General features: G+C 37.3%; 2 protein-coding genes across 2 annotated transcripts in view; one reads left to right on the top strand and one right to left on the bottom strand.

Moving 5' to 3' along the window:
* The window catches only part of LOC135221153 (uncharacterized), a 70,644-nt gene extending 62,858 nt beyond the window's left edge, over positions 1 to 7,786 (top strand). Inside the window, exon 7 of the mRNA XM_064258978.1 lies at positions 7,498 to 7,786. Coding sequence (XP_064115048.1) covers positions 7,498 to 7,786 — 289 coding nt within the window. The remainder of the gene's footprint in view (positions 1 to 7,497) is intronic.
* LOC135220521 (uncharacterized) overlaps positions 1 to 13,456 on the bottom strand; it is a gene marked incomplete in the record, with an annotated part of 227,576 nt that overhangs the window by 67,200 nt on the left and 146,920 nt on the right. The window contains 5 exon segments of the mRNA XM_064257678.1: positions 373 to 533; positions 3,673 to 4,018; positions 4,132 to 4,389; positions 4,563 to 4,688; positions 6,262 to 6,427. Coding sequence (XP_064113748.1) covers positions 373 to 533; positions 3,673 to 4,018; positions 4,132 to 4,389; positions 4,563 to 4,688; positions 6,262 to 6,427 — 1,057 coding nt within the window.

The raw sequence follows: 13,456 nt of genomic DNA on the forward strand, positions 1-13,456 counted from the left end.
AATTTGGATTAGTAAGGTTAGACTGAACTGTATCTGCTTAATTTATGGCAATTATGTACCACAAATCCATCCATTTATAACATTTATCTACACAAGGGAGTTTTTAATTTTCACAAAAGGATCAACTGCTGAACAAGAAAACAGATAATACTCCGGCACGGATCATTCTCCTAATTTCATATAAATGTAAAGCAAAAAAAATTGTCATGAGAAGTGTTTTACTTACTCAAATTTTACAAAAATAAAAATAAGGTAACTGATGACAGCTAAAGAAGCAAGTACGGGTGATTCAAAATACAACACGTGTGTTCTCTTCTGCAACAATATACAAGCCAATGAAAGAGAAAAGTATCCGTTCACAATAAACCTTACCTGTAACCACTTATGCGTGATCCTGGCCATTGTGAGAGTTAGAAGAGTAACACAAGGTTGATGGGTGAGCGGATGATCAGCAGATCCAAATATTTCTACAATCATTTCCAACAACCCCACAGACAAAGGCCATTCTTTCCATGATATATCTTCTTCTCCTTCTGGAAGGGATGACAAAATATTTGTTAATTTGTTACCATATTAAACTACACGGTATCATCATCATTATCATGGATTAACCAAAATGAGACCATTATCAGTAAAACAGAATGCTGGAAGTCCAGGGGTTCCAATGGGGAAAGCAGTCAAGTACCGAAAAAGACATACAACAGATAATAAAATACATAGAAAAAAAAATAACCTATGAGATAAGTTCTAAATGAGACTGCTCAACAACAATTCATTGGCACCCACTCTGAATGTGTGAAGTTCAATGATTCAATTATGCGATGTCATTATGGATCCACAATCAACTAATTAGCAGGGAAGACTGCAAACCACATCATTCTCCAAATGGCAATGAACAGAAGAGAATGGACCTCATTGCAAGTTTCATATCCTTTCCATAAAATTAAAGTTCCTATAACACTGAGAAGACCTCTTGGTCCACAGACTGGATAAGAGGTGGTGCTGAGACAAAAATACAACTAGGATATTCTCACCAGTCATCAATGGCCATACACTGACTTAGAAAGGAAAATTTTTTAGAATTTTATTCTGTTGGTGTACACCTCTTGGCCTGCAATCATAGTATAAAATTTAGCTATACTTGGTGGGACATACAAATTACACGAGACTGTTCCTTGACAAGTAATTTCAATGTCCTCAAATTCTAAAAAATGATAAACTGATATCCTAAAGCAATGGAAAATAATGCAAAGGTTATAGATTCCACACAGTATTAAAACCAGTTGCAGTCTTCTCTTCCTAGGTAATGTACATCTTATTATACTTCCAAAAAAAGCCCTATTTATCCATGTCCAGTATTTGGATGGGACTGTAACCACCATCATAACTCTTCTGGCTCTCTCAAAACATCTTGGTATCCTCTTCATTAGCACTCAAGAACTTATTTAATGTGGTTAAAAAACACATATCACTGAATTCTCAAGGCCTATTAGCAACCGTAAATTATAGCAAATGTCCCCATGTGAAATGATCCTCCAACTCTATCCTTGGGATAAGTGTACACAATTATGACATTCATTAATTCCTAAAAAAGAATGCTGGTCCAACTCTTATTCATCTTCTGCGCCCAGATTAAAGAACCTCTTTATCTCAATGACAAGGTAGTGTATTTTTACAATTCATTTGGGACAGCCTGAGCAACCACAAGAGCAGTACCTGTCTTCTGCAAAACCTTAGAAACAATGGATTGGGGAAATCTGAGTGACTTATCAATACTACTGGTGCCTCATCTATTGTCTTTTCACTACAACTGTCCAGTCCCATTTCAAGTGCCAACCTCATGTGCACTTTTTTGGTTAGGAAGCTACAAAACCTGTTTACACCTTTAGTACATTGGCATCCTCAGTGAAAACTGTCCAAAGCAAATTCATTCAAAGAACACATCTAAAAGTAGTTATCATTTTCTATTCTATCTGATTCAAAGACTGCATTTCACCTCATAATATCCTGGAAGTTTTTTTGTTTTTTTTTGAGTACCTGTGTGTGTTAGTTTACATCTACATAAGGCACTTCATGAATGTTGATGTCACTGCTTGGCGTTTTTTTTTTTCTTTCTTTTAGGTAGCTCTAATATGACCATCACACATATCATAAAAGTACACAAGGGAATATTTTATCAGTGCTGATATTTCATCAAACGCAGAATGTTCACATTCACAGAAAAATATTAATATAAAACATTTATACACTAATTCAACATTCGTTATGAGTTTTGTCATAGATGTTGACAACATGACAAGCTATGTACAGGCAGTCCCTGGTTATTGGCGAGGGTCCCGTTCCTGGGGGTGTGCCGCTAAGCAAAAACCACCATTAACTGAAACTTGATGATTTATGGTGCCATAATGGCAATTATGGGCCAACTGGCTATCAGCACCATAAGCACCCTTATGGCCCCTCTGCTAGGTATTATTATGCCGCCATAACTCTATTATTGTTATCTTATGGCGCCGATAATCAGAACTCGGCCCGTTATGGCGCCATAAAACCAGATCGCTGATAACCGGGGACTGCCTGTATTTATAGCACACTTCCCCAATCCTTAAACTGAACGGAAGTAATGTCTGCACGTGTGCATACATGCACAAGCTAGGGGTTATAAATGCACACCTCTGTCTCCTCTGGGTTGTTAATTGGATTGTTTTTCATCTTGTTTACACTGAAAATTATGACAAAACACAATAAAAAAAATGAGAAAATACAGTAAAATTAACGTGAGAACAGTGTAAAATGAAAATATAAAAAGAAGAGTGTGTTATAGGCTTTAATGCATGCAATGACTCTTCTCTCTCTCTCTATATATCATATCTCTGCTTTTAAGCCAATATCAATCTCTACATACCTGTTTTGTTTTGTGTGTGTTCGTGTGTGTTTCTCAGTGCAGTATCACCTGTTGCCATTTTTTTTACTTTGATTGATTTACTGTGCAGTACTTCATTACAGGTTTTGTGTGATTATTACACATCATAAAAGTATGAAAGAGAATATTTTATCACTGTTGATATTTCATTACAAGTATTTATAATACAAATCTGTAAATGTTGGCAATTTATAATTTGCCTCAATTACATCAACCAAAGTGAAGAAGTGTGTGCATATGTACTTTAGGTATATATACACACACGCTTAAGATAATGCATTTATCTGTCCTTCCCTGATGTTTCTTCTCCAAAGCTGAAAGCTCAGATGACTGAGGAGTTTGTGGCACATAGTATAATACAAATAATATAAAAGCAAACATGCAAAAAGAGAGAAAACAGCAAATAGGACAGAATCTGCTGAGATATCTGTTCACGAAGGTGGGAGGAAGCAATGTGGAGTGATACTGACATGAGGGTGGGCTTCCCCCTACCTGTCAATAGTTAATGACCTCATTTGAAAGTTAAGTGGCTGTTCCAGCTCTCGTTCACAAGCTAAATCCTATGTAAGGAACAAAGGTTTGTATTTGTGTAAGAACAAATATTAATTCAATTTAGTATCTAATTTCTTTCTTTCTACCATTGTGTTAAGAGAAGGACATAGAATAAATTAATTCTTTCCACACAACTTTTAAAAGTTTGAAGGACAATTTTAGGCAATTCTAGCATATCAGAATTGTTTAGATTCCCTTACCAGTTATACTATCCTCATGACTGTCTTGCTGTGAAAGAGTGCTTATGTCACAGCCATCTCCTTGTGATCTGGGACCAGGAGGGGGTAGGTGATGGAAAGGGGAGGCAGCAGGATAGGGATAAGAAGAATGGGAGCCACTGCCCATTCCAACATCTCCTCTTCCTACCACAACGGAGTGTTGATGGACTTGCTGTTCCTGTTCAAACTGGTGGCACTGCTGCAGACTGCTTAACTGGGGCAAGAACATGCTTCGACTTTCTCGTGCCTCATAAGCGGTATCTACCAGCTCACTCTTACTGCCAATGCCTGATAACTCAAAAGTTAGAGCCTCTTCAATCTGACATTCCTGAAAGAACAAGCAGCAGTGAAGTTATCTTTACCAAAATTAAAGAGTAATTTTACGGGTTAATTGCAATACTATAAAATCTGAACAAAACTCGTAAAGTAAAAATTACATACCTCTTCCTCTGCAGTAATATCAAGCTTTAATTCATATTCTGTCTTAGTGCCACTCGAGAGAAAGGCTGCTAATTTACTCCTTTCACCCAGCACACCACTACTGGACCTGTTTCTCACAACGTCTCCACCAGTACTGCTACCGCTTGAAACACTGTGTGTCACTGCTTCGCCTCCACTGACAGGGTTATCTGATGATTCAAAGCTTGGAAGAGCTGTCTTAATGCTATGGAAGACACCTGACACTGTTTTGGCCAGAAGCTGGAAAATGTGACAACTGTAAATTGAAATGCACCCAAATGTGCTGGAAAACTGTGTAAGTCTCATGCACTAATTTTCAAACTGCTGACATCCAACAAGTCTGAAAAAGACACCACATGAAAACTGTACCATTTCTTTCAACAAAATATGAGAAAATTAATATACACTGTTACCTTATCTAAACGAGGAACGTGTAATTCCAGAGGTTTCTTCACAAAAGATACGGAGGAGTCCAGCCCATAAGCCAAAAATTCTTTCACTGGAGTTGAAATATTCAGTTCTGGCCTCTGGATTACTGACTGTTGAAGAAAAGTATCACTGAAATATGTGCATAAATCCAAATTACAGGGCTCCATTTCATAGTTCTACACCAGTGACTCAATCTACTGTTATTCCTATTAAGTAATTGAACCATACTGCTAAGTAAAAGTGCTTCCAAAGGGATGGATCAAAAGTTAGTTGTCAAAAATCAAATTATGATTTTTCCTGATAAATTACAGTTCTCTAGAACCTAAAATATTAGATATATATATATATATATATATATATATATATATATATTATATATATATATGATATATATATATATATATATATATATATATATATATGTGTACATGTATGTGATATCTATGTGTATATGTAAATATGTGTGTATATATATATAGATATATATAGATATCTAGTTGATATATATTATATAGATAGATAATATATATATATATAGATATATATATATATATATATATATATATATATTAGATAATATATATATATAATAATATATATATATACATACACACACACACACAGTGGGGCCTCGCTTAGTCGTGGATCAGCAATCACAGATTCAGTTAATCACAGGTTTTTCCTAGGACCACTTCTCAGTCTATATCGCTGGCTGGTATGAATTGCAGCATCGCAGGCTTGTCCGTGTTAAATATTTTGAAAAGTAATTAGATTAATATAATACATAATACAGAATAAGTGGATTCTGTTAGTGAAATAATGTTTTACTGATATTTTGTGGTGTGTTTTTTCATTAAATTAAGTATATCTTAGTTTTGCCAGCCCACTGGGCTGGCCCAAAGGGTTAGATATTTTTATGTTTTTTCATTAAAGGATATGTATACAGCCCAGTGGCTGTATACATATCCTTATTTTCATGAAATGTAGTTTTAAGACCCTCGACATTCTTCAGATAGGTTGTGCTTCCACCATCTTTTCATGTATTGCCCTTCATCAACCATAAACAATAACAATAAGTGCAAGTTAACAGCCAAGCCATTGTGTTCCTATCAGGAGTGCTCTTTGGGGCATGGATGAAGAAAAAAATCATTCTCTGCTGAAGGTTTTGAGAGCTTGCATAAATGACAGCATACTAAAAATCAGTATCATAAGAAGGGAAACGCAAAAATGAAAATTAAATCATGTTACTGAACAGTGCCAGAATACAGCTACTTAATAATTATCATTACAAGTCATCAATAAGCAATACAGGCAAGACAAGTCACTGTCTACCCAAATGGGACAAAAGTTATCCATAAAAATGGCTGCTGGTAAAACAAAAGTAGATCTGTGTGTCTCCCACAACCCCTCATCCCTAGCTTACATTTGTAAGGTCAATAGTACAGTGAAAAATCTACAAGACTTTTATATGTTCACACACACAAAAAAGAATAACAATAGCAATCAATAGACCTCTGAAGGATTTACTTAAATGAAAAAGTTATTTCTTACTATGAAAGTCTTCTCATTCAAATCATCTACATCTTATAATTTTCTTCAGCTAACTAAAATCTTAAAGAATTTTATATATATAATACAAAATTAGAAAAAATGCTCTGTAAAAATGTTCTAAAAATATATTACCTGAAGATATTTTTCAAGGAACTGCTTCCGTGTAGCAATAGTAGTTGAATCTAACTTGCTGAATGGTAAATTCAGCCACTTATTGGGTCCTTTTACTCCTTTCATAGCACTTCGCAATTTTTGATCATCTTCTAAAGCAGAATGCAGAGTTAAGAATTCTCGAAACCTGAAATCAAAACATTGACTGAACATTAAAAAACCAACCATCTAAAACCCATGATCCTTACTTTCTCGATTTAGATCATTATTATATACTTTAATACAGTGTTGCCTCAACTTAACAGTCGGCTTAGGGGGTCTGCCCTTTCCGCTAAGTGACAAAGTAGGGTACTTCGGGGCCAACTCTCATAGCTTATAATCTTGCACTCCATATCATATCAATCCTTTATTTACTATTTATTTTTTTCAATACTTACCTATTACATAACTTTTACTTCCTCACTACCAGGAGTTTGACAGATTGAAAAATGAAAACTAGCACTTTTCAACAAATATCCGTTTTCTGTTCATCTAGTACTCCCCCTCCCCCGAACCAACCAGGGGATCGACAGGTACAACCACTTGTAGCTAGTCAGTCTACTTCTGTCTACTTTGAACGTGGGGAGGAAGGGAGAGCAAATTGTATAATGTAGAGGTACAGTAAAGCCTCGATTCAACGGACCCAGAACCAGTGAACATCGGATTCAACAGACAAAATCCAGCCAAGGGGAGTGGTGGCTTTTTTTTTTCTTTTGTTTATGTTTACTCACGTGGCAAGCCTGTTGTTACTGGAACCAACGGACATCAGATTTAATGGACAAAATCCGGGCAAGGGGAGTGAGGGCTTTTTTCTTTTGTTTGCTTTTATTCACACAGCAAGCCTATTCTGTTTTATCGCATTACTCATACGGGGAAAATATTGTTTGTCATGCATTGCGTCGCACATTGTACCATGCATCACGCATATTCAAATGTATGGTGTATGTACACAATAAAAGTTTATTAATAGACAAAGCCTAGTACGTAGTTCCAGAACTGGTCGTTCTCGTTCAAGTGTAACTACCCTCGTTCGGACGTTGCTTCTGGTTGCTTTTTGTCATGTCTTCTGTGCATATGGGGGGGGGTATAAAGGAAAGGCACTAACCTCAGCATTGGTGCAAAATTGAAACTTAATAAGAAGCTGGAGTCTGGAATTACCGTAGCCAAAGTGTATAAAGAATATGGTGTGAAAAAGTAAATCATAAGTGACATATGTAGGAGTAAGGAAAAACTCCAAGCTTTTGCAGCAAAGTTTGATATTGACCTAACTAAAGATAAGAAAGGTGTTGTGCACAGGCGTAAGCACAAGAAAGTGTGTCAAAGTAAGGACCTGAAGGAAGTGGTCTACAAGTGGTATGTGCAAGAGAGGTCAGTGAACGTCAATGTTTGTGGAGTGGAAATTCTTGACACCGCTACTAAATTAGCAGAATATCTGGATATTAATTTCAGTGGCAGTACAGGTCGGCTGTGGAAATTCCGCAGTCGACACGGTATTCGCAATAAATAGTATGAGGCGAGTCTGGAAGTTGTGATAAAGATGCAGTGGAACCATTCCTTGTAAAATTTCAGAAAATCGCTAGGGAGGAAGACTTAAAACTTAAGTCAGATTTACAGTGCTGATGAAACTGCTCTGTTTTGGCACTCGCTCCCAACAAATACCCAAGCATTTATGAGTGAGGATAAGGTTCCTGGGAAAAATTTAGCAAACACAAATTCTCTGCTCTACTTATGGCAAATGCTTCGAGTACACACCGACTTAAGGCTGCTAAGCCACGGTGTCTCAAGGACTAAATGCATACGTTATCCGTGATTTATTATAACACAAAAAATGCTTGGTTCAATAATGAAATTTTCAGTGATTGGTTTTTTAATAATTTTATTCCCGAAGTGCACTATTTTCAGAACACATCACATATTGCTCCTGCAGATGTAAAGGTTGTACTACTCCTTGACAATGCTCCAGTACACCGGGATGCAGACAGACTCCTTAGCTCTGATGGTTGTATCCATGTCGTTTCCCTCCCCCTAATACTACAGCATTGATACAACCTATGGATCAAGGAGTGCAAACATTGTATCAGCAAAAATATCTTGATGAAGTCTTGCTACCGTAATTACACCACCGTTGAAATTTCTAAAAGGTTACCGAAAGATAAAGGTTGCGCTCCGTAACTCATGTCTACATTTTCTCAGTTGGGATCGCACAGATAAAAGTTTGTTTCACCGATTTAGAATTATTTCTGAAATAGGCTACAGGCAGTCCCCGGTTATCGGTGGGGAAACCACCATTAACTGAAACTCAGCAATTTATGGCGCCATAAGGTGCCTTATGATGCCGTTAACTGGAACTCGGCCAGTTATGGCGCCATAAATCGCAGATTTCATGGTGCTAGATGAGAGCCATAACAATATTTTTATAACAAAATAATGGTTTGTATATGTATACTTTCCCAGTAATTATATAGTTATACAGTGGACCCCCCATATTCGTGTTCTCCAGATTCGCGGACTCTCACATTCGTGGATTTCTCTCCGAAACATTTTCCCGCATTATTCGCAGAAAATTCGCATATTTGCGGTATTTTCTATGAGAAATATCCTCAAATTCCTGTTTTTTTTATCAATTTCATAATAGAATGCACTTTTTGTGATAAAACTATTACAAAAACCAAGTACAGGCAATCCCCCGGGTTACGACGGGGGTTCCGTTCTTGAGACGTGTCTTAAGCTGAAAATCGTTGTAAGCCTGAACACTGTAAAAAAATCCTAAGAAAACCTTACTTTTAATGCTTTGGGTCCTTTGAAAACTATGTAAACTGCATTCTTATTGCATTTTTCATCAAAAAAAAACCCTCAAATATTGATTATTTTGCATTTTTGGTGTCATATTTCAACTTCCAGATGAGCATTGCAGGCGTCGTAACCCTGAAACATGCATCATAACCCTGGAAATAATGCCTGATGAATATAATTGAGAAGCGCCTTAACCTCGGAACGTCGTAACCCAAACCCGTTGTAACCCGGGGACTGCCTGTATAAAAATTTGTGATGGGTTTTTCTTGAGTTTTATCTAACAAAATAGGAGGTTTAAAGCTTTTTTTAATAGGGGTTCCAACTATTCGTGAGTTCTAACTATTCATGGGTGGGGGGGAGAGGGGGGGGGTCTTGTACGCATCCCCCCACGAATACAGGGAGACCACTGATAGTTTCCAACGTAAGGCAGCTTAATTCAAGTTTTGCGGGTAGTGCTTCGATTGTTGTGTATATATACGTCCAGTGCCGTCCCCTAACAGCAATACTAGGAACAACTTAGCAAAGCACTTCATTCTGTTTCATGGGCAAATATATACAAAACCTTATTTTATTATAAAAATATCATTTTTGTATATGAGACTTACCCAGTAATTATATAGCTGACTCACGCCATCATGAACTTGCGGTGATGATGGCAAACCGAAGACTTAGGAAAACTTATTCACCTAAGTGAAAATGATGCTTTCTGAAGAGAGAGCAGAGGTTTTCACCCACCAAACGAAGCATTCTCAACCTACAACTGGTTCGATCATGGGAATGTGAGAGAGTTAAGTAGAGTTGACAGTGCCAAAAGTTTGCGAGAACTTGCAACTTCTCACCACGCGTCTGTATTAGCGATTAAAACTTCCTGTTCGAATGATGGCTAACAAAAGATCCCCAGTGTCGAAGACGATGACCAACAGGCAGCGCCAGACTTCCAACAGCTGGTCCCAGGTGAGGCATGGAAAATACAGAGCAAGCTGAAGTAAGGGAGTGGATGCCTCAGATGGCGCATAGCGCCTGTACAGGGACTGACGCTCAACAAAAAAATGAAGCCCAATAGGAGAGATTCGAGCGGCTAGGCGTTAATACCTGGTGCTCATCAAGAGAACTGGTACTATCCTGATGAACGTCTAGGACAAAAGTATTTGAGAAGACTCAAATATACAAATGCAGGCGCAGAATTCAAATTCACTTCCTCTTCAGCAGATGTCAAGTCTGTATCTCCACCTTTAAGAGCATTGTGAAGGCGAGTGAGTTGACACACCTGGGGCTGCGAACGCCTGGGAGAGGACTGGCTATTGGAAACAAAAGGTAGCTTACGATGCTTCCAACGTCTAGGTGCTAGCATAGGGCATTCAATATACTAATTAGGTAAAATAAGTAACCCTCCTTTAATCTGATGCCCACTGAGCACCACTCACTAAGTGCTTTTCCAGTGGCATTTAGTCGAAACCTAATAAAGTATGACAAGTTCGACCGTGGGGAAAAAACCCCCTTCGGACTCCCTTCAGTCGAATCAGCCGAATCTTGAGTCAAACATCAATTGTGAGTCGAATCAGCCAAGTCATGAGTAGAAAATAGACTGTCGGATCAGCTGAGTCATGAGTCGAACATTGACTGAGTTGAATCAGCAGAGTCATGAGTCGAAATCAACAGAGTCGGATCAGCTGAGTTGTGAGTCGAACATTGCTTGTGAGTCAACTCACTGTTTCGAGTTGAACATCGACTGTGAGGAGTTGGACAAACATGACTACAAAGGTACGAGATTTCATTGACTGAATAATGTGGTACCTCTTCCGAGGTCGACAGACCAAAGAACCACACCATCGACGTGATCTATTAGGTGACGAACCACTGGAATAGGATAACAACTGTGCACCAAGTTACGCCTTTCCAGCAGCGCTTGGTTGAAGCCTATAAACTCTCGACAGGTTGAACCGAGGGGGGAAAAACCCTCCACATCCAACAAGACGCCTTTTCAATGGCTGTCTGCTGATACCTGGAAAAAGCTACAAGTTTGACCTGGGAGCAACCCTCTTGGACACCCTCCAACTACCAGTGTCTCCTCTCCTAGGCTGTTCTTGGCCATGAGAAGAAACAGGACAGTGACTTCAAGTCTAGGAGATCCGAGGGGCCAGATAGTCACCTTCTTTAATACACATCCAAAAAGACGCCTTTCCAGCGGCTGTCTGTCAAAACCTGGGACCAACCAATAACAGGTTTGACTGAGGGAGCGACTACCTGTACGTAACCCCCTGACCTCTCTTGGACCTCTGGTATGTCTTCTACCAGTTGCAGGGAAGCAGGACAGTGCCCTTTGTATATGAGAATCAAGAGAAAAGTAGTCATCTGCTCCACTGTACAACACTTCATTGTTATAATGATAATTCATGATAATTGAAATAAAAGCTGACAAAGACATGGTAAGGAAGTGATGGAGCCAGGCACGGGACCAAATGACAAAGATCGGAGAAATAATAGGAGAGACTTGGCGTTAGGTTTGGGAGGTGAAGGCAGTAGGTAGGCGATAGATGGGAGGCAAGAGGCTAAATGCCAGCACCTCTGGTTATCTCACTTACTGATTACTTTCATGAAAATAATAAGTAATTGATTACTAACTACATACTTTATATCTATCACTATAGGGAATTCTGGCATCTAGGCCTGAAACATTCATAATGTACGAATACATTTGCCTTTCATATACTCAGACATGCATTTAAAAATAACATAAATGTATCCATAACTCCAAAATAATAATACTTTTATTTACTAGTGTCAGGCCAATGACCAATGGCCGGTAAACAAAATCTAAACACAAAAGCTTGGCCTACAGGAATGATATAAAATCATGATTACTTAAGGCAATTACAGCGGGCCCCCGTATTCGCGTTCTCCAGATTTGCAGACTCACTGATTCGCGGATTTCTCTCTAGACCATATCTACCCATTATTTGTGGGGAATTCGTCTATTCGCGGGGTTTTCCGACAATAAATAATCGCTAATTAGTGCATTTTGATGTTATTTTCATGCCTAAATACATTTTTATGATACAAAAATGATTTACTAATTTTAAAATATTAATACTGATCAATACTGTATTAGTAAGTTTAATAAGATTAAATGATATCACACAATAATAATTCTCTCTATCTTACCGAGATGTATGTTTTTTGTATGATAAATAAATTATTTATTAATCTTCAAATATTAATATTAATGTAAAGAGCAATTAATTCATTAAAGAAAATGCTACAGTGAATTAGTATGATTTAATTTTATAAATTTAAAAAATTATGTAAGAATGAAGGAAATCCCAGTCTTCACACATCTTTCTTTCGAACTCCAGGTCCAACAGCTGTCAAATATATCAAGTAATGTGACAGGAGGGGAAGGAGTGTGTTCTCTCTCTCTCTCTCTCTCTCTCTCTCTCTCTCTCTCTCTCTCTCTCTCTCTCTTTACCGAGATGAGATTTTTTTATGGTACATGTATGTATAATATGTTTATTAATATTTTCAAACGATAATAAAATAATAAAATAATAATAATAATAATAACAACTGTAATTACAAAAATCATATGTGAAGTATTTTCTCTCTCTCTCTCTCTCTCTCTCTCTCTCTCGTCTCTCTCTCTCTCTCTCTCTCTCTCTCTCCCTTTTTTTTTGATGACTGCAAAATAATGTTCAAACATCCAGCAGCCACCATAACAGTTTTATGCAAATCTACGCACAATTAGATAACTGAAAAACATATTGAAAATTACATTCCACTCCTTCATTTCAGGTAGCAAATTTGACCGTCACACTTGTTGTGGTCGGGGGCTATTTACTGAATACAGTGTTCCCCCCGTATTCGCGTTCTCCAGATTTGCGGACTCACACATTCGTGGATTTTTCTTTGGAACCTATCTAGAAATTATTCGCTGACGGACTCGCCCATTCGCGGAATTTTCCGACGAAAATAATCACTAATTAGTGTATTTTGAGGTTTATTTTCATGACTAAATACATTTTTATGATACAAAAATGATTTACTAATTTTTTTTCAAATATTAATTTTGATTAATACTGTATTAGTAAGTTTAATAAGTTTAAATGATATCACATAATAAAAATAATAATTCTCTCTCTCTCTCTCTCTCTCTCTCTACTACAAAGATGTATGTTTTTTTGTATGATAAATAAATGATTTGCTATTTTCAAATCTTAATATTAATTTATACAGCAATAATATCAATTCATTAAAGAAAATACCATAGTGAATTAGTAAGATTTTAGCTTATAAATTTAAAAAATTATGGAAGAATGAAGGAAATCCCAGTCAGATTCTTTCTCTAACTCCAAGTACCAAAACTCAGATACACGTATCAAGTTAAGTG

This window comes from Macrobrachium nipponense, chromosome 2 (assembly GCF_015104395.2).
Source record: "Macrobrachium nipponense isolate FS-2020 chromosome 2, ASM1510439v2, whole genome shotgun sequence".
Classification (NCBI taxonomy): domain Eukaryota; kingdom Metazoa; phylum Arthropoda; class Malacostraca; order Decapoda; family Palaemonidae; genus Macrobrachium; species Macrobrachium nipponense.